The sequence below is a fragment of the Cydia pomonella genome, chromosome 22, assembly GCF_033807575.1.
Source record: "Cydia pomonella isolate Wapato2018A chromosome 22, ilCydPomo1, whole genome shotgun sequence".
Lineage (NCBI taxonomy): Eukaryota > Metazoa > Arthropoda > Insecta > Lepidoptera > Tortricidae > Cydia > Cydia pomonella.
The window spans coordinates 6,421,344-6,441,184 of record NC_084724.1 but is presented as its reverse complement, the minus strand read 5'-3'; the positions used below and the strand labels follow the sequence as shown (position 1 = coordinate 6,441,184).

Sequence of the window (19,841 nt, the reverse complement as noted above, 5' to 3'; positions counted from 1 at the left end):
TTATTGCCCGACAACAACTCATGGCGCAAAATACTGTTTCTCTGTGCTGGTTTCGTAGCAATAATAGTTCATTGGAAGAATAGATACCTTCTGCTACCTACGACCAGACAAGATGTGAGGTTAATTAAAATGATAACAAATTAAGCGGTTATTTTTATGCGGGTTCACAGGTCCCCACGCCGCTCCGATGTGAGAATGAGACAGCGCTATCCACCTATAGAGATGTACTGCTCGGACACCGAAGTGGCATATAGATCCTCACCCAATTAGAAGACCCACTAAAGAGAAAATAGAGTACAGCGAGCACCGCTTTCTTATTATATTCCTGAGTACAGTTGTATTTTCGTGTATATTCTGAGCGCCTGCATAACAGGCTGCAAAACCTTAGGTGTAAAATAATTTTGCTATTTCATTTTATCAGGCGTTCGTAAACAATTCAACGTCAAGTAAGATTAATATTATTTTTAATTTTTTACCCGGTTTGCAGCATCATGGAGGCTGAAACCTTAAACGTAATTTTAACAAAATCTTCTGTAGAAGTAATTCCATATAAAAACCTTGATATATTGAACGTAGACAAAGTTCTTCAAAAAACCCTAACAACACATAAGGCGCATTTGTTCCTTAGAGCATTTAACCAACTGGAGACGCCTTGTCTGTAATTTTCTGTACAAAACAGTCTGCCGATTTTTGCCAGGGAGGGGCACGTCAAATGTATGTCATGTCAGATAAACGTCAATCCATACAATAAGTATGACGTGAGTATGACCATTGGCCTAGGTTTTCAACAGAGGGGTAAGCTCTTAAAGGCGACTCTGGTTGGTTAAATGCTCTAAGATTTGTTCCCATTTTATGAATCTAACCAAGGGTGATAATTATAAGAAGATCCGTTAGAATTAAAGATGGAAAACGCATAATCGTCAGCAGCAGAAATAATTTCACTGTCGAAGTGCCCAAAATGATCTACACATAGTGGAAGCACGTTCTGTCGGTGAAGTTTAATTTCATTTATTTTTGTGTTATTATGTCTCTCCTTGCCCGTTTTACTGTTTGTTTATAATAACCACAATTTCTATTTATATTCTACTTACTGAGGGCCTGTTTCACAATGTCCAGGTAAAGTCCTGAATAAGCTACTTGCCACTTATTTGACGAATAAAGTCATGGTTGGCGCAATGCCGGATTTAGAGGTCAGTAGGTCTCGGGCAATAAACTAGTGGAGGCCCCCGGCCCCAAATTATTTTCCAAATAAAATGGTAAATTTTCCGAAGTCTCTATTGTGGAGGCCCCGGGGCTGTGGTTGCCCTCCCCTAAATCCGGCCCTGCGTTGGCGTTTCACATTCCTCACACTCAGCTTCACTGGTAGAAACATTGCTAATTTTGCAGGAAAATTTATGTGGCAGTTAATTTATTTTTTAATTAGCTATCCAATACTTTCCAGACTTTGTGAAACAGGTCGTAAAAATACTACTTTTTACTAGGACAGATATTTATGTGCAAACCATTCTGAGCATTTACTTGGCGTAATTTATTTTGCTGCTGATCGCACTACCTTCAAAATTGCGTTATTTAGTTAAATTGAAATTATGAAGCAAGAAAATTTTTAAAAACCTGCACCATTTTATAGTTTATTAAGTTATCACAAAAACTGAAATAAAAAAGGTAACAAGTAAAGAAAAGAAACAGTAATATATTAATTAACAGATAAAATTATCAAAAAACCAAACTTACCTTTAAAAAAAATCATGTAATTGGGTATTATTTCAGTATTTCGGTAAAAATCTATTGCTGAGAAAAATCTTGCAGTATTTGTTTTTATAATTGAACACTAAAAAATCCTGTAAATAAAACACAGTATCCAAAAAATCAGTAATTCTTACTGTCTATGTACTTACCAGTTCCGCAACGATTTTTTTGTCAAGCGGCGTGCCCGGCTTTGTGAACGTATGCGGTTTCGATGTTGATGATTTTGACGTCTGTAACAATGATTTTGTGCTTATATTTACAGTAAATGATTTTCAATGGAATATCTACGTATTACCCACATAGGTTTTAGACATTAAATCGTTTAGCAGGGCTTAAGCGTAGCGTAAGCCATAAAAAAAAACTATGCACATAACGTAAATGCGAATGCGTAAATTTACTATCCTTGCTTAAAAATTTCCTTTCACGAAGACGCGAGCCTTAACTCGTATTGTCGTGTAATCAAAGGTTAGATTTGACAAATCTGTGCGTCATCGTGGATGACATGAACTATAGCAATATAATTTAGACACAAATAATCAAGCATGAGTGTAAAGTAGGACATCTTTAAGAAGCCGATTTTGCCGTTCAATCCATAATATCTAAAAAATGTTAGTTTTATAAACATAAGAGATTATTATACTTAGACAAACCAGCCTTGTAAGTAGAAAAAGGAGGCAAATTTGAAAAATCCTGAATTTTGCGCCTTTTTCTACTGACGAAGTTGGCTTGCCTTGCTTCTACCTCACAATTATAGAAAAGAATACGAATAGAAGATAAGAATAGAATAGAGTGAGAATGAAAATGATTCTGTCTGTTTTAATTTTTTTGTCTTTTAATTATTTATATAAGAATTCAAGCCTTGGCGACCCTCTACATCTCTAAGGATAATTTAATATATATTTTTATATTTTATCTCTGACACGTAGAGACTTATACATCTCTAAATAATTTTAGTATTTTATGGTTTTATTTTTTTATCATAGTTTTTTTTTGTGTAATTTGACATTTAGAGACAGTATACATCTCTAATAAAGTATTTATTATTTCATAGATTCGATATTTGTAATTGTTTTTTTTTAATTTATTGTTTGATTGATTATTGTTTAATGGACATGTAAAAGTGCCCCTGTGGCCTATTTGCTGAAAAAATGTTTGATGTTTGATGTTTGATTCCCTCATATGTGATGAAAGCAGTATGTATCAACTTCCTTTCTTAACTTCGTACCAACCGAGTGTTCTCTCGCGTTGCACTGTTATCTCGCGTTTGCAGATATACTTGTTAAAAAGTGATGGCCACGATGTCAGACTTTAAGGGAGCGTGCATTAACTGTAGGGGACAACACAGGAGACGTCAGGTTTTTGGCGCGAGGTGTAAATGTCAAGTTTATCCAATGTAGCCCACGAGATGGCAGAGCCTACTATGCACAAGAAACCGTACGGGAACGGTAGATGGCAGCACTTGCTTTGGCGTGAAGTGTCAATGTACATGTTTATGTTTCTGATTCAAGCCAAAAGATGGCAGACTCTCAAACGCGCACTGCCCCTATAAGAGTGACCATCTTAGGCCCGTTGAACTATTCATATCTGACAGTAGTTATAATTGACAACCGGTCTGGCCTAGTCGGTAGCCGATGGTCCTAGGGTCAAATCCCAGTAAGGGCATTTATTTGTGTGATGAGCAGATATTTGTTCCTGAGTCATAGATGTTTTCCATGTCGTTGTCTGAGTACCCACAACACAAGCCTTCTTGGCTTACCGTGGGACTTAGTCAATTTGTGTAAGAATGACCCTATAATATTTATTTATTATTTATAAGACGTACCTTGTCAGATTTGACAGTGTGCAGTGCCTTATTGATGTCGTTGATGGAGTGTATGGAGATGTCAAGGGTGGATGCGTCTTGTTCTTCCTTTAATTTGGATTTTATTGGATTCTTCTTTTCTTTTCTGGGTTCGGGATGCTAGAAATCAGTAAAAAGTCAGGTAGATAATGCCTTTTAATATGAGAAAAGATGTTATGTTAAAACACTCATCTTTACGCCAGGGATAGACTAGGAGACAACTGTCTCACGACACGGGCGACATCGTATGTAAGGCGATGTCGCCCGACAAGTCTCACGAAGTCCGACAACATCGCGCCACATCACCCGACGTCGCTAGCGACAGTGACGTGAGATATTTGTCGTCTAGTCTATCCCTGGCTTAACTTAGCGCTTTCCTGGTTGGAACCTAAGGGAGCCTCGGGTTTGCAACTTGATTTCAAAAAATTATCACAGGCACTAATTGTAAAGTTACTGCCTTATGATCTTTCAGCAGAGACCAAGAAGGTATTTTTGGGATTATTTCGGTTTCCCTCGAGATGTTTTCTTCCACCAAAAAGAGAGTGGTAAATATCAAATGACCATTCGTATTCGTACATAAGTTCCGAAAAACTAATCCGGGTATTACTCTGGCATAGTTTAACCCTCTTAATCATATACGCGTTACAAGCCTCAATGAGGTAATAATCGTGTGTCTTAATCTGTCATTTTGAAGGAATGCATTTTATATCTTAAAACATAAATGAACTAATTGAGGCAATTGATGCTTGACTTGAGTCTAATTGACTGAGAATTGATCGTTATCGCCAAGACCTTGGGCGATGTGAAGATTCAAGAGATGACATTAGGCTTCGTCAAGCCATGCAAAGTATCAGTTAAGTTTTTTTTATAAGTGTAAAGTAGTGGGACTGGACAATACACGGCATGTCTGCCGTACTGGTTAACTCCTGGGCCAAGACAGCCCACTGTTGTGTGCCACAAATTTTTAAGCGTCACCTCGTCAGATATGAAGGGACAGGGCCTTTGACTAGGACTGGTGGGAAACTTTATGACGTATGTGGAAGACTTAGAGGAATGTGTTTGCACTGTCGGCCTAGCACAAGAGCGGCGCGACAGTATCTCGCCCGCGAGATAGACTACCTGTCATTTTCTAACCATATTAATTAGAGAGAGACGGGTATGTCGCGGACGAGATACTGTCGCACCGCTCCTGACCAGGCCTAAGGGCGTCCGTCGTACGCATCCGCGCCGGTCAACGTGGCTCATACTATTTCTCGCCAACCCGTTCACCCTCGTTCTGGCAGATGGACTTTTTAGATACGTACAAAATAAGTATAAAGAAGATACTTACAATATTATGATGCGTCAGATCATCCTCCCAATTGTTGATCTGGTCAGCCAAAGCAGCGAGTCTGCCGAACTTCTTCCCGTCTCTAGGTCTGGTCTTAGTTTCCTGGACTTTGGGAGGCGTGGCCGAGTGGAAGTCCTGTTCGGTGCGGTGGATAGGCGATGAGAGGGTTGGGGTGTCTGTAAGTGTAGTTTAGGATATTTAATTAAGATGTGTTCATCTATAAGGGGCACACAACTCCTCAAACGGGATAACGGGCTAGCCAAAAAAACGGGATAACTGGCTAGCCAAAAAAATGGGATAACGGGCTAGCCAACAAAAACGGGATAACGGGCTAGCCAAAAAAACGGGATAACTGGCTAGCCAATAAAAAACGGGATGACGGGCTAGCCAACAAAAACAGGATAACGGGCTAGCCAAAAAAACGGGATAACGGGCTAGCCAAAAAAACGGGATAATGGGCTAGCCAACAAAAACAGGATAACGGGCTAGCCAAAAAAAACGCGATAGTATGGTCAAAAGTAAAATTTGTTAGGCGATCAAGATGTCCAAATGGTTTTAAGACAACTTTATCGTTAACCATTTGACCGCCAAAGACGATAGACGAGGCGTTCAAATGGTTAATAGATTAAGAACATGTGTATACAGAAAAATTCACTCACTCATCTACCTACTTCTGTTAAGTTTAGGCTTGCTATCTAAATAAAACTGCCAAAATAAAAATAACGGACATAGTTAATTAAAAATTGCTGTTAAAATTGAAATGTTCCAAAAATAACATATTTTTCGCCAAATTACGTCCTTACTCCTTAAGTCATTTCCACCACTGAACATAATTAAGGCGACTCTCAATCCAGCCACCTTTTCGATAATATACATTTTTCAGTTTGGGCGTAATGATTACATTAGAAAGGCAGACATATACAGATATAGCGGAATACATTAGAAACAAAACTAACGAAGTCGTAAAACTTGAAAAGGTGGCAATGAAGCGTGATAAAGGGTATGATGCCTACAAGTTGTTTGTAAACAAACCTAAGTTAGACGTGTTTTTGAATGATACTCTGTGGCCGGACGGAATAAAATTCCGTAAATATGTTTATTTCAAAAGCAGTAACCCGAATAACCGGGAGACTGCTCGCGATAGTAAAGTGAGAAGTCCCACCGCAACTTATGCCTAGTACACTGCAAGGTGATAATATATGTAGACTTTTGTCCTTCAATTGTAAGTCCATAAAGAGGTCTGTCGACTTTGTTAAGGAGTGTTGTGAGACATGTGATATCATCGCCTTGCAAGAGACGTGGCTCCTACCCCACGACCTACCATACTTGGGGAGCATACATAAAGGATTTGGGCACGCAGGCACGTCAGCGGTGGACACTGCAGCGGGGATCCTGCGCGGGCGCCCCCACGGTGGTGTCGCTCTTTTGTGGCGGAAGGATATTTGTCAATCAGTGTCGATAATCGAGTGCGATAGTCCGCGGTTAGTGTGTATTAAAGTGACCACCGGTGGTCGGCAGTTATTGATTATGAGTGTATATATGCCTGTAGACATAAGTGACAATTTACTCGAATTTACACAGTGTCTTGGAGAAATTTGTGCCATAGTGGAAACAGCTGACGTAGAATCTGTGATAATTTTGGGTGACTTTAATGCACATCCTAGCGAGAACTTTGGTAAGGAACTTTTAGATTTTTGTGTAGAGAACGGTTTAACTTGTGCTGATATTGTTAAGTTAGGTTTGCACTCTGATAGTTATACTTATATTAGTGAGGCGCACGGTTCTAGGCGTTGGTTAGATCACTGTTTAGTATCAGAGTTAGTGTTGAAATCTGTTGTTAATATTAAAATAAATAATGATGTATTTTGGTCCGATCATTTTCCGATGGAATTAGAAATTAACGTAAACATTGTAAGATGTAAAGTAAATATAAGTAGACCGCGAAATTATGTAATATGGGGTGAGAGGAGTTCAGAACAGGTGAGTGAGTATCACGACGCCTGCAACAACAGGTTGCGTGATATTGACCTTCCTGAGGAGCTCAGAGAGTGTTGTGATAGGAATTGTGACAATGTCGGACATCATGTGTTTATTAACCACCTGTATAGTAAAATAGTAGGTATTTTAGCTGAGGCGTCTGTATTAACATGTAAAAAGTCTGTAAAGCGGAAAGGAGGATATATCACAGGATGGAACAAACATGTGAGTGCGGTGCACAGGGAGGCGAGACTGAAATTCCTGGAGTGGGTAGCTAGGGGTAAACCTAAGTCTGGAAGTGTATACCATGACATGTGTGATAGTAGGCGCAGGTTTAAGTGTAGGTTAAAGTGGTGCCAAAACCACCAGGACCAAATTAAAATGGATGTGTTGGCCTCCCATCGCTCAAAGGGTGATTTTAGGACTTTCTGGAAGCACACTAACGCCCTTAATGTAAGACCTAGCCTACCAGTGAGTGTAAATGGATGTAATGAGCCAGCGGAGATAGCGCAGTTATTTAAAGATAAATTCAAGGTAGAATCACCTCTGGGTGCCACAGTACAGTCATGTAATGCTGAGTTTGGTGCTGAGTTTACCGTGTTCACATGTAAGGAAGTGTCTGAGGTGATTCGTCACATGACGCGAGGAAAATCACCGGGGCACGATGGGCTCAGTATCGAGCATCTGCAGGCCGCTGGCGTACACTTACCCAGAGTGTTAACTGTGCTGTTTTCGCTATGTATTGGTCATTCCTATTTGCCAGATGAAATGTTGAGGACAATTGTCGTACCAATAGTTAAAAATAAAACCGGGGACCTGTCAGACGCAGGGAACTATAGGCCCATCTCATTGGCTACAATAACAGCTAAAGTACTTGACGGTGTGCTGGACTTGCGACTTGGTAGATATCTAAATTTACATGATGGGCAATTTGGTTTTAGAGCAGGATTATCTACCGAGACCGCAATTTTAAGTCTAAAACACACCGTCAAGTATTACACAGAGAGGAGCACGCCTGTATATGCGTGTTTCCTCGACCTGTCTAAAGCCTTTGACATGGTGTCATATGGTGTCCTGTGGGATAAACTAGCATCGAGTAGGGTCCCGCGTGAAATAATAGATATTTTTAAATATTGGTATGGCAACCAAACCAATACGGTTAAGTGGGGGGCAGCACAATCGGAAGCATATAGGTTGGAATGCGGAGTAAGGCAGGGGGGTTTAAGCTCACCAAAGCTTTTCAACTTATATGTTAACGGACTGATAGAGGAGCTCAGCAGAATGCCGGTGGGGTGTTATATCGACGGCGTTAGTGTGAACAACATAAGCTACGCCGACGATATGGTGCTGCTGTCCCCCTCTGTCAGTGCACTTAGGAAAATGCTGAGTGTCTGTGAGGCCTACGCGGTAAGACACGGTCTTGTATACAACTCCAAAAAGAGTGAAGTCTTAGTCTTCAGGTCAAAGAAAATGAACCCTCAGCATGTGCCTTCTATAGCTTTAAATGGTATTGACCTACAGAGAGTGTCACAGTTTAAATACCTCGGGCACTATGTGACGGAAGACCTCAAAGATGATCTCGATTTGGAGAGGGAACGAAGAGCATTAGCGGTCAGAAGCAATATGTTGGCTCGTAGGTTTGCCCGTTGTTCAAAACAAGTTAAAATCACCCTTTTTAAGGCGTTCTGCCAAGTATTTTACACGGGTAGCCTATGGGTCAACTACACGCTGAAAGCCTATAATGCTCTTCGTATCCAGTATAATGATGCCTTCAGAATCCTGTTGAGGTTGCCACGGTTCTGTAGCGCTTCAGGAATGTTTGCCGAGGCGCGTACTGACGACTTTTATGCGATCAGGCGAAAGCGGGTCGCATCTATTCTAAACCGCATCCGAGGCAGCGACAACAGGATACTGAAGGTAATTGCCGACAGACCAGACAGTTCCATCCTGTATACATGGGTCAAAATTATTAATTAAAATATTACGACATTTTTATACTTGTACCTATTGCTCTTTTGACATGAAATCATTATTTATGGGAATATGAATAAAAGTAGTAAATTTTGACGTTGTAATTATTATTCTAGTCTATTTTATTTTGAATTTGACATGTTAATATATTAATTATTTTTGTATTTATTATTTCAACTAATTTTTATTTTACTATGAATCATGATTTCATTGTTATTATGTCAAGATTATTAATTATTTATTATTCTTATTATTTGATTTTAATGTACTTACTAACCCCTAGCTATAACGATGGTACTAACAATTTATTATGGAATTCTAGTAGTTCTGAAATAAAAATATTTTATTTTATTTTATTTTATATACACACATTAAACTCATAATATAGAATGTCAGGGTTTAAATACTAGACCATTTCAAATGAACGCGTTTCGCGTTCAAAATATATTAAACATTTAAATAATAATATTAGGGTTCCGTACCCAAAGGGTAAAACGGGACCCTATTACTAAGACTCCGCTGTCCGTCTGTCCATCCGTCCGTCCGTCTGTCACCGGGCTATATCTCATGAACCGTGATAGCTAGACAGTTGAAATATTCACAGATGATGTATTTCTGTTGCTGCTATAACAACAAATACTAAAAAGTACGGAACCCTCGGTGGGCGAGTCCGACTCGCACCTGTCCGATTTTTTTTTAATAAAATAAAAATATATTCCATTTTAATATATATGCTGATATTGACTTAATAAATAAATTTTGCTCGCAATATTCCCAGTAATATAAAATAAAAATAAGTTAAGGTAATGTATATAATTTTAGTCTTAAGGACAATAATATTGTGTGCCCTTACAGGGTGTCATGTACCTACCGTTTATGCTTGTAACACCTTACTGTATTATGAACATGACTACAATGAAATAAAGTATAAAGAATAAATCGTTTTCATAGCGCAGTGACTATGATATATTCCCTATCAGTCCTTATCACATCCTTTTGAATTTTGATGATCCTAGCGTATTGGAATTGATAGTGTTATCATCGTCACAAATGCCAATGACATCAGTATAACACGAATTTTACGAAACAAACATTTATTCGCTTGCTGGTGGTCCTGGGTTGAGATTTGTCACAGATATTTCTTTTTAATAAAAGATAAAGATAGTTTATTGTTCAAGTAGGGATATTACAATGCGCTTATGAACGTCAAATAAAGCTAGACCGGCTCTAACCCTACACCTCTGACCCGAGAAGATTGAAATCCCCCCTCAATTGGAGGAGGGTATTGGGGTTTGAGTTATGGATGTTTTTATATGTATTCATTTATGTATTGTAGTACATATATCATCGTCTAGTACCCCCCGCAGAAGCATTATTAAGCTTATATGTATTGAAATATCTCGATTTATGTATCCAAAAATACTATGTATTCAAACAAAAGCTTGCTAAATATCTGTGCTCTTCTTGAGCAAGTTTCTATGTGGTGAGTGGTGACTTAGTGTAAATCAAAGAGGCTCCACTTTTTGATATTAAACAAATCTAACACATATCAGTGAAAGAATAAGGATCAAAGTCAAATGGCATTCTAAAAGTTTTAATCATGTGTCTAAAGATGGCAGTAAATTTGCTGTGGCTACAAAACCTCCTTTATTTCTAATTCTCTTTGGTGTAAATGAATAGATATGCTCAATATAAAAATAATTGTTCAACTATGTTTTTACCGCATTTTTGTTCTTGGAGGATTTAGAAACTGGAGACGCCTTGACTGTAATTTTCTGTACAACAGTCTGCCGATTTTTGCGGGGGAGGGGCACAAATGTATGGCTATTTCTACGTAACGTCCAATAGCCATGTCAGATAAACGTCAGTCCATACAATAAATATGACCATTGGCCGAGCTTTTGGACAGAGGGGTAAGCTCTTAAAAGCGTCTCCAGTTGTTAAATCCTCCAAGATTTTGTTGCTTATATATTACATTTCTAAACAGTGCTAAACTTCTAAAAGTCTACAAACATTAAACAACCCCATATTTTTTTTTGACGCAGGGCTGAATGCATTTACGCATCTCACCCCCGGGCTGGGGAAGCCCATTGGTGGTGGTATGAGGGACTCGCTCCTCCCGTAACTCCCTCTGCTAGCCAGAGGGAGGGGAAGAGAATACCCATTAACATCCTCTGCAGCGTCACCCGCTATGCCTTAGAGGAGCGTCATGGGATTGCTTGCGGCATTCTTTCCGCGACGCTGCCCGGAATATTAAAAAAAAGATCTGACATACGGACCATTATTGGACGCGGGAGATATTAATCGACAACACCCATCCGTGAATGAAAATTCGTTCAACGCTACTCGTTGATTACCGTTAGTCGCTCAGCTAAAGCAGAGACCCTTTCCATATATGTTTTCGTACATTGACCAGCCTGTTGACATCCCTATTGCACTCGCATAATTATATTCCTGTCCTACGCATGATGCCTGTGTCAATGTCTCTGTGCGAGCTTGACAGCAATATAATAATGCAAGTGCGATAGACATGTCAACAGGCGATGTACGAAAATTCAATGGAAAGTGTCTCTTCTTTACCTAAATGACTAGCCCAGTTGCCTCTAATCTCACCTGAATATAGATTCCCGAGTCTGTCCAATCTAGATTTGTTCCTCAGGTTGTTCTTCAAGCCAGTCTTTTCAGTCTTGTGTTCCACTTCGTCAAGGTTCGTCTCCAAATGACGTTTAGATGTGTCATCTGAAATATATTTTCTTATAAAAATATCAAACTTACATAAATATTCACAATTTTTATTACTACATCGGTGGCAAACAAGCATATGGTCAGCCTGATGGTAAGTGGTCACCATAGCCTACGGACGCCTGCAACTCAAGGGGTGCTATACACCGTGTTTTTATTGAATTGCGTTAACTCCGGGGTTTCGGTAAGTACGTTTAAGGAAACTAAATGGCATAGTTAATTTTCAAAAAAAAATTTTTTTTTTGTTTTTTTTTTACTATTTTTATTTTTATAAAAAGTAACTAAATGTTGCATATAGCGTTGTTGTAACACGGGCATTACATTTAACTCAACCAAACAATTGAAAACTGTGACATATCAATGTCATTTCTAACATCGATCGTCCGAGATAGTACGTACGTTTAGTAGCAAATGTATGAACTCGCACTAAACACTAACTAATAAGTAAACAGGTTCTAAAGCAAGTGTACACGCTCGTAAGGGCCTTATAATATAAAAATTTATGATTGATTATCTCCGAAATGGAGTTAGTTAGAATATCGGTATCTTTGAGAAAGTTACTTAATTTAAGCTCAGGAATGCACCCTCGAAATTAACGCAAATCAAAAAAAACACGGTGTATACGAGATGCAGACCCTTTAAAAACGTGCACTCTTCGTAAATTAACCCTTTGGACGCCAAAAATTATTCGCTTTCGCCTATGATGGTCTGTGAGTGTCAAGTTATAATATGACATATGTATATGGCAATCAAAGCATTAAACTAAGTCTAAAGTTGATGGCTAAAAACTGGTATGTAAATTATGAAATGTCTGAATACCTCTTGAATGCCAAGTCAAAAAAAAAGTAATTAAAGTTTTAAAATATTTAATTTATTGACAGTAATCGTGTTTTGTTTTGTTTTTTTTTTTTTTTATTTAATATTCCTGTTAATCTAATATATGGTGAACTTTTTTCATTCCCCAAGTCAAAAAGCTCACCTGATATTAGATTTATCATACCATAAGTCACCTATAACAATGATCGATAAAAATAGAGAATATGAAATGAACACATAAATATAAACTTATGTAACATACACAGCCCACAACCCATATCAAATCATTGTTTTATGGTAGGAAAACTGACCTTTGGGATCCATTTTTCACTAAACCGTTAACTAAGCCAACACAAACAACCAACTGCAAATTACTTTAACACAAACTCTTTAAGCAATTATTAATTATGTTTACACAAACAAACTAGGCCTTTTCATTAAACTGAACATTTGCTAATTGTTCTCTAGAATTACTTATCAAGTAAATGAGTAATGTAATTCCGTATACCATATTCCTTATAGCATAAAAGTTATTGTTGTCTGGCAGCTGCCTTTTGAAGACAAAAAAAAGCATTGACATAAAATTGATAGACCTTACCTATCGGTAACTAAGACTGGACTTTATGTCATGTTCCTAAAGAGCTAAATTCGTTTAAAAGTTATTTTGACAGTGTGGGAATCAATGTTGTAAATTTCATGGAAATTAGTATTGTTTGATTTTGCGATGTTTTCATTGTCTGTTAAAGGAAGTTTCGTACTTGACTATTGTTCCTATATTGAGGACAAGTTTTTGCTAATGTTTGATGTTAGGCAGGAAAAGGGAATATAGTAAAATAGTTATAAAAAGATTCCTAGAAAAAATATTTTTAGAGACTACACGAAATGAAAATTATACCTTTGGTGTATCCATCTTCAACCTTTTCATATCTAATCTACTGAACTGATTTTGGATACAAATACTCTTTATTGCACACCTCAATAAAATAAAACAGTAAACAACAAGCAGAGGTAAACAACAGGCGGTCTGGATATTGTGCTTTGTATCTGTAAAAGTTTGACATGATTATGGCTAAACCAGACATGTACTTAAATGGGCTAGCTATGGCACGAGACTCTCGGATGAGAGGTGGACATACCAAGCTTCAGTATGTTAAAGTTAAGTTTCTGGCAAAAATTTAATTTTTAGTACAAGCATTTATCGTTGACTGTACTTTTCTTTCCATAGGCAACTAATATGCATCGAGACAATTCTTACATATTGTTACATATTCTTACATATTGTTGTGTCTGATTTACATATGTATGCAAAATATCAGCTCAGTCGAAAATTGGGAAGTGGGTCAAATTTAGCTTCCAAGATTTGACCCACACCAACTAACAGGGCAAGGATATAATATATAATGTAAGCTAATTTTATGTACATATTAATTAAGATTAAAATTCTGAGGATGAACAGACCAAAGTGCATGTAGAATGAAATAAAATGATAATTAATAAAAGTGTACCCACCACAGGACTGGAAAAGTGATTTTAGCAGCCATACTTTACCGTCACGGCAATTCCTAAAATTTTATTTTTAAAACAAAAATATATCTAAAGATGTTCAGAGAAAACAGTGACCTCAATGACAAATGTTAAGGTTTTTGAACTATGTCCAGCATCAGCTATTAAGTGATATCTTACACAATAGACGAGGAAAGCATGCAAAATGGAGTAGTACACAAATTTATGACCTCATTTGGTCACCACAAGGAAATGAGGAATAAGAAAAAGTAACAATAAATCCAAATAAACTCACCTTCAATTTCTTTCACAATCACTCCACTCTCTTTATTGTAAACAACATCAATAGGAGCATCTCTTTCTTCCACTTGTACTTCAATCTGTATATCATTTCTGTGCATAATGTTAATCTCCACGGACACGTCCGAGTTTCGTCTGTTGAGACTACCGCGTTTAGGTGTAACAAACTCTTTTTTCGTCACTACAAAGTCATTGCGAGGCTTTGACACTACTGCATCTGTCTTGCTGCTTCTAGGCGATCTAATAGGAGATTCTGATTTCAATGACTCTCTTGAAGATTTCCTCGGCGACGAGATAGAATCTCTGGTACCTTTGCTAGGAGATTTCGTAGGCGTAACGTCCTTTTTCAGAATAGAAACGTTCTCGCTTAACGGCTTACGTCTTGGTGTTTGACCGGAACTTGCGAGTTTCTGGTCGATTTTCTCCTGTCTGGCTCGTGCTCGCTCTAACATGCGCTGCAAATAAGCCACTTTTAAATAAAATCACTTGACCTTCACAGATCTACGCCCGATACAACGAAACTTACCTGAGTAAAGGGATCCATGATAAGTTTTATACAAACTTGTAAACCTTCTTTAAATTCAAACACTTAGGGTCACAAATAACATAATTAACGCTTTTTGTATATTGTTTTACAGCAGTAGAAATCAATTAAATTAGTTTTTAAATCAAATTAAATAAAGCTTTCCCCGTTGAGCGTTTGATTTGACACTACAAACCGAAATATTTGAATGGAAACGTTTTGCGGCTGATCCGGTAGGTAGCGCGCAAGCGTGACTGCTACGCTTCGTTCAGAAATGGTGTCAAAAATAAAGTGACAAACGTATCGAACACAATATTATTATGTAGTTTTATGAGACTTTGCCAGATTTTTATTTTTAACTTGTAATAAACACTCAACTACAAATATTTTCAGATAGAAAATAACATAATAGAAATAAAATAAAATGGAAATAAACAACGATTATAGTTGGTGACACCATAAAATACCTTTGGATAAAAGGGTTGCCAGTATTTAAAAAAATCATAGTGCACGACCATGATCATGCACGTCCAAACACAGCACCTCTATATCTACGAGATAGAAAATTAAATTGAATACTTTCCGTCTTTAATACGTAATACGATACCTACAATAAAATATTATTTATTGCGCTAATACGATTAAAATTCCATATTTCGTCTAATAGAAGAAAATATAAACACACTGGGGGCTGCAGCAATTTTCTAGCTATAACTTCGTTATTTTTATTTTTAGCATTAGAATAGTGCATTACGATACAATTGCGAAAAGTAGGAAAGTCGCAACAAGTGGCGATAAATTAAACCGCGACCAAAAGGAGTTTTTTTAAATTGACAGGATTTGCGAATTATCCATTCTCACATGTATTTTACAATGTTTTACAGTACATATTATGGCGCTTAAAATTTTCGACATGCAGGTAAAGTGCTAATAACCGCACTTTGTGCAGTAAAGTAGTTCTATATATACTGTAAAAAGGGTAAACGATCGTGACGTCTCTTTTTATTTAAAAATAAGTTGCAGCTAATATGTAACAATTATATAGCATATGTGATCATTTTCATTTTTTTAAACAGTGTTTTCCAATAAAAAGACATCAAGATTGTATACCCTTTTTCCTGAGTTTAAACATGTAGGTACTTAATGAAATAAAACAAACATTATTTCCACGCTTTTATTGGGCGCCGCACAGGTACAACAACATCCCTATCATCTTTCCCAGGCTTAACCATATCTTTTTGCAACTCCACAACAAATCTTAACATAAAATTCACGATCTGACTCGTCGTGCCGTCGCGCAGCCGCGGGAAGTCGCGTTTGGAGGGAAGACAACGGCCGTTGACGGCCACAGTTTGGTGTGTGAGCGAGGCGATGAGGCGCTTTATGATGTCCACTTTCTTGTTGGCCGCTAGAGGGCGTAGGCGGGTCACGAAGCGGAGGAGGTACTCGAGAAGAATGGCGTCTTCCTGGAAAGTAATTTAATTTGATGTACGGTGGTTTTAATATTGGATGTGGATCCGCATGGATGTGCAATGCGCGATCACGATCACACACTCGAGTATCGAGCGGATCCGTATAAGTGTGATAACCTTGTAAATGATTATTTAGAGTTGCAATAGATTTTTAGTTTGATGACTGTATTTTGTTATTCTAGTTATAGCGTTTAATAGTTGCCTCTCTGTATGTAATTTAGTGCATACCTGAGATTGCCCAGAACAATGTAACAGCAACAATAGTCGAAACACTGCCTCGATTGGCTCTATGCTCCTTCATGTTTTAAACATTCAAAGTTGAAAGTACTGCTACTCTACGAGATAGCGCCACTAACTTTTTTCGTTTGCTGTAGGGTAGTCTTCACATTGAATGCGCTATATACTGTGCAAGCGAGCCATAGCAATATACGTGCAAAGCGGTATCTCCCTCACACACCGGAACGGAGCTGCATGGGGATCCGCAGCAGTGTGATTAATGATTATCACATTAGCAAAAATGCCCCTATGCCATGCCTCTACGTCTAGTAGAATGCCTCTATGTCAAATCATAGTGACATTCTACTCCACACTAGATGTCGCTACTAGCACTTACATTATGCATAGCCACTATGCAAGCTTCGACGTCCTGTCCTCGTCCTACGATTAGCGTCACATCCTCTCGGTCCAGTATGGGCTGCTTCAACCCTTCTAGCCATTCGAAGAGTAGTCCGCTTAGCACTGCTGGATCCTCCTGCCGAACCAAAAAAATCAACAGTAAGGTATACAGGAATATATTTAGTAAATCTTGTATATCTGTATTGTAACTACTTATTCGAAATAGATGGCGCTGTACACTAACGCAGCGGATTATGTGAGCGATGACTCGCGAATGCGATGCGGCGCGGCGCGACGGCCCAACGGCATTCGGAGATCGCCCACGTAGGACACTTCCATAGGTTCGCGAGTTGTTCGCTCACGTAAGACACTGCCTAAGAAACGTTATTATTCCCATACATTAATTAAATTTTCGGTTGGCGTTTTCTATCAACTACGAGGGTCATGCCAAAAGAAGTTAGATACTCTATGGTCATTTGATCGATACTGGCCAGTTATACACCATTGTAAAGGTAGGTTATTTGCTAATAAATTCAAATATGGAACACTCGGAAAATGTTAGGATTCCTTTTTTAATTATTTTTTTTCTGGGTAATTTTGGAGGGAAATTTTCGCAACAATGGAGCTCACTCGACGTGATTTTCGTGTTATGATTTATTATGATTTTAAAAAAGGTTTAAAACCTCAAGAGTGTTTTGAACTTTTAGTTTCAACTTTTGGCGAGTCTGCTTGTTCACGTGCAACTGTTTTTAATTGGTTTGCTGAATTTAAAAGGGGACGAGAGACCTTTGAAGATGAGGCGAAGACCGGACGGCCGCCAACCGCAGTCACTCAAGAAAACGTACAGGCTGTGGAAAAAAATGTTCGTGCGAACCGACGAATTACATATGCAGAGCTCGAGCGTGAGCTGGGTATTGGATCAGCAGCATTGCAAACTATAATTCATTATCATCTGGCCCTTCATAAGCGTTGTTCAAGATGGGTGCCGCACAAACTCACCGATTTGCAAAAAGACCGCCGCGTAGATTGGTGCAAATTTATGATAGATAAATTCGACGCTGGCGAGAAAAAAAATGTATATGATATACTTACAGGTGACGAAACATGGCTATATAACTACGACCCCGAAACAAAGCGGCAGTCCACAGTATGGTGTTTTGAAGATGAGCCGACGCCAACAAAATGTCGCCGAACCCGAAGTACACAAAAACAAATGATTGCCTCATTTTTCTGCAAGACGGGACATATTGCTACGATAGTGCTAGAAGATCAAAGGACAGTCAACTCTGAATGGTATGTGACAGTTTGTGCCCCCAGAGTACTGTCAGCTTGGTGTGACAAGCGGCCGAAATCGGGAACTCAGCACCTGCTCTGGCACCATGACAACGCTGCCCCTCACACTTCTGCTAGAACACTTGACTATTTCAGCTCAAAAAACGTGACTATCTTGCCCCACCCGCCATATTCCCCCGACCTAGCCCCTTGCGATTTTTACTTATTTCCCAAAATTAAAGAAAAATTAAAAGGAAGGCGATTTGAGAACAAAGAAGATGCCCTGGCTGCGTATAATTATGAAATTTCTGAGGTATCTAAAGAAGAGTGGTCATCGGTATTTTCTAAGTGGTTTAGACGGATGGAAAAGTGTATACGTGTTCACGGTGACTACTTCGAAAAAATAGATAGCTGTAATAAAGAATAAAGTCGGTAACTTTTGAGTATCTAATTTCTTTTGGCATGACCCTCGTATTGTCACTTGGCTAGGCCCCCAAGCCCAGGACAGACGTTAAATGATCTATATTAGGTAGGTACTACAATCAACATTTCTAAAGTTACTTATACTACAGTCTGTTCGGAAAGAGAAGATTAGTGCAATGTATTGGGCCCCATACATTCCACGACTCTTCTCTTTCCGCACAGACTCTACACGAACTCTAAATCATAAATACCTAAAGTGTATATATAGTGTAAGTGTAATACAAAGCAGTTTTTAAGGGATAAGCACCTACCTCTTCATCTATTTTTTCGATGCCTTCTCTCCTCTGGTTGATATCTATACGCATCTGCTTCAAATACTTCTGTCGTTCTTCTGGAAGACTGTGATGGTCCACTACAAATGCCTGCAGAAAAACACAGGTTAATACAAGTTGGAAACGTAGAAAACGTAGGAGAGTCCACGTAACCCACGATTATTTGGATAGGTAAATCTGAATTGTTAAATAAGTACTTCTACTTATTTAATACTTTAGATAACTTATAAGTATTGTTTCTGTGTCTCTCTCAGCAGAAAGTGTCCGAAGAAAAGTTGAAAGTAAACCCCCACCCTCAACCGGTTATCTCATCGCACGTCTATTATACGTGATATACGTTACTCATCACTGTTAATGCTTGAAAATGTAAACCTAGGCTTTCCGAGTCGCAGGAGTGACTAAAAATACATAAAATCAATCGTACAATCAGCTGAATGTTAGTATTACTCACGACAATTTAAATTCAATGAAAGAGACAGACTGTCTTTACCTCATAAACGTGTAAGGCCGGTATGGTCCCGCTAGTGGCTCCCGTGATTCTGCTGACCGTCTCCAAGTTCCTCTCGATGTCCTCTTCCACGGGATCCCTCCATTCTATCATGGGTAACGTTGGCACTTGATCTGAAATTCGACAGATATTTCATTTATTTAGCCTAAAAACTTTCAGGGTACATGTTCACATAAATTGATGTAAATACTTAATATTTTGTCCATGTGTGCAAATAAATAAATGAAATGAAAATGGAATATCCTGAGAAGAATTCGGATATCACCCTAAAAATCCTGAATTTTTTTGGAGGATCATTTCGACAAACACCACTCTCATATCAAATTAGGCAAGGATTTGGGGTTTTTATCTCGAAGTTTTTTTTTTAAATCTGCTATATCTAATACAAGCCACCGTATTCGGTGGCTACAACTCCAAATTTTTGTTAGTTGAGGTTTCTCAAAATCCATGGTTCTCTCACGAACTCCCCAT

General features: G+C 38.3%; 2 protein-coding genes across 9 annotated transcripts in view; both read right to left on the bottom strand.

Moving 5' to 3' along the window:
• LOC133530073 (anillin) overlaps window positions 1-15,109 on the bottom strand; it is a 93,780-nt gene extending 78,671 nt beyond the window's left edge. The window contains exons 1-6 of one of the 4 annotated variants that reach the window (XM_061867895.1): window positions 14,752-15,109; window positions 14,221-14,680; window positions 11,478-11,603; window positions 4,917-5,092; window positions 3,569-3,706; window positions 1,896-1,976 (exon numbers count right to left, since the gene is read on the bottom strand). In XM_061867895.1, coding sequence (XP_061723879.1) covers window positions 1,896-1,976; window positions 3,569-3,706; window positions 4,917-5,092; window positions 11,478-11,603; window positions 14,221-14,680; window positions 14,752-14,769 — 999 coding nt within the window. In that variant the 5' untranslated portion in view covers window positions 14,770-15,109. Of the gene's footprint in view, window positions 1-1,895; window positions 1,977-3,568; window positions 3,707-4,916; window positions 5,093-11,477; window positions 11,604-12,733; window positions 12,865-14,220; window positions 14,681-14,751 lie in introns of those variants that run through there. The other 3 variants (XM_061867896.1, XM_061867897.1, XM_061867898.1) reach the window with 3 other exon arrangements.
• A 718-nt stretch (window positions 15,110-15,827) lies between these two features.
• Window positions 15,828-19,841, bottom strand: part of LOC133530078 (protein tyrosine phosphatase domain-containing protein 1-like) — a 46,656-nt gene continuing 42,642 nt past the window's right edge. For 3 of the 5 annotated variants that reach the window (XM_061867904.1, XM_061867905.1, XM_061867906.1), the window contains exons 11-14: window positions 19,353-19,483; window positions 18,842-18,952; window positions 16,834-16,971; window positions 15,828-16,214 (exon numbers count right to left, since the gene is read on the bottom strand). In XM_061867904.1, the coding sequence (XP_061723888.1) occupies window positions 15,909-16,214; window positions 16,834-16,971; window positions 18,842-18,952; window positions 19,353-19,483 (686 nt within the window). In that variant the 3' untranslated portion in view covers window positions 15,828-15,908. The remainder of the gene's footprint in view (window positions 16,215-16,833; window positions 16,972-18,841; window positions 18,953-19,352; window positions 19,484-19,841) is intronic. The other 2 variants (XM_061867907.1, XM_061867908.1) reach the window with 2 other exon arrangements.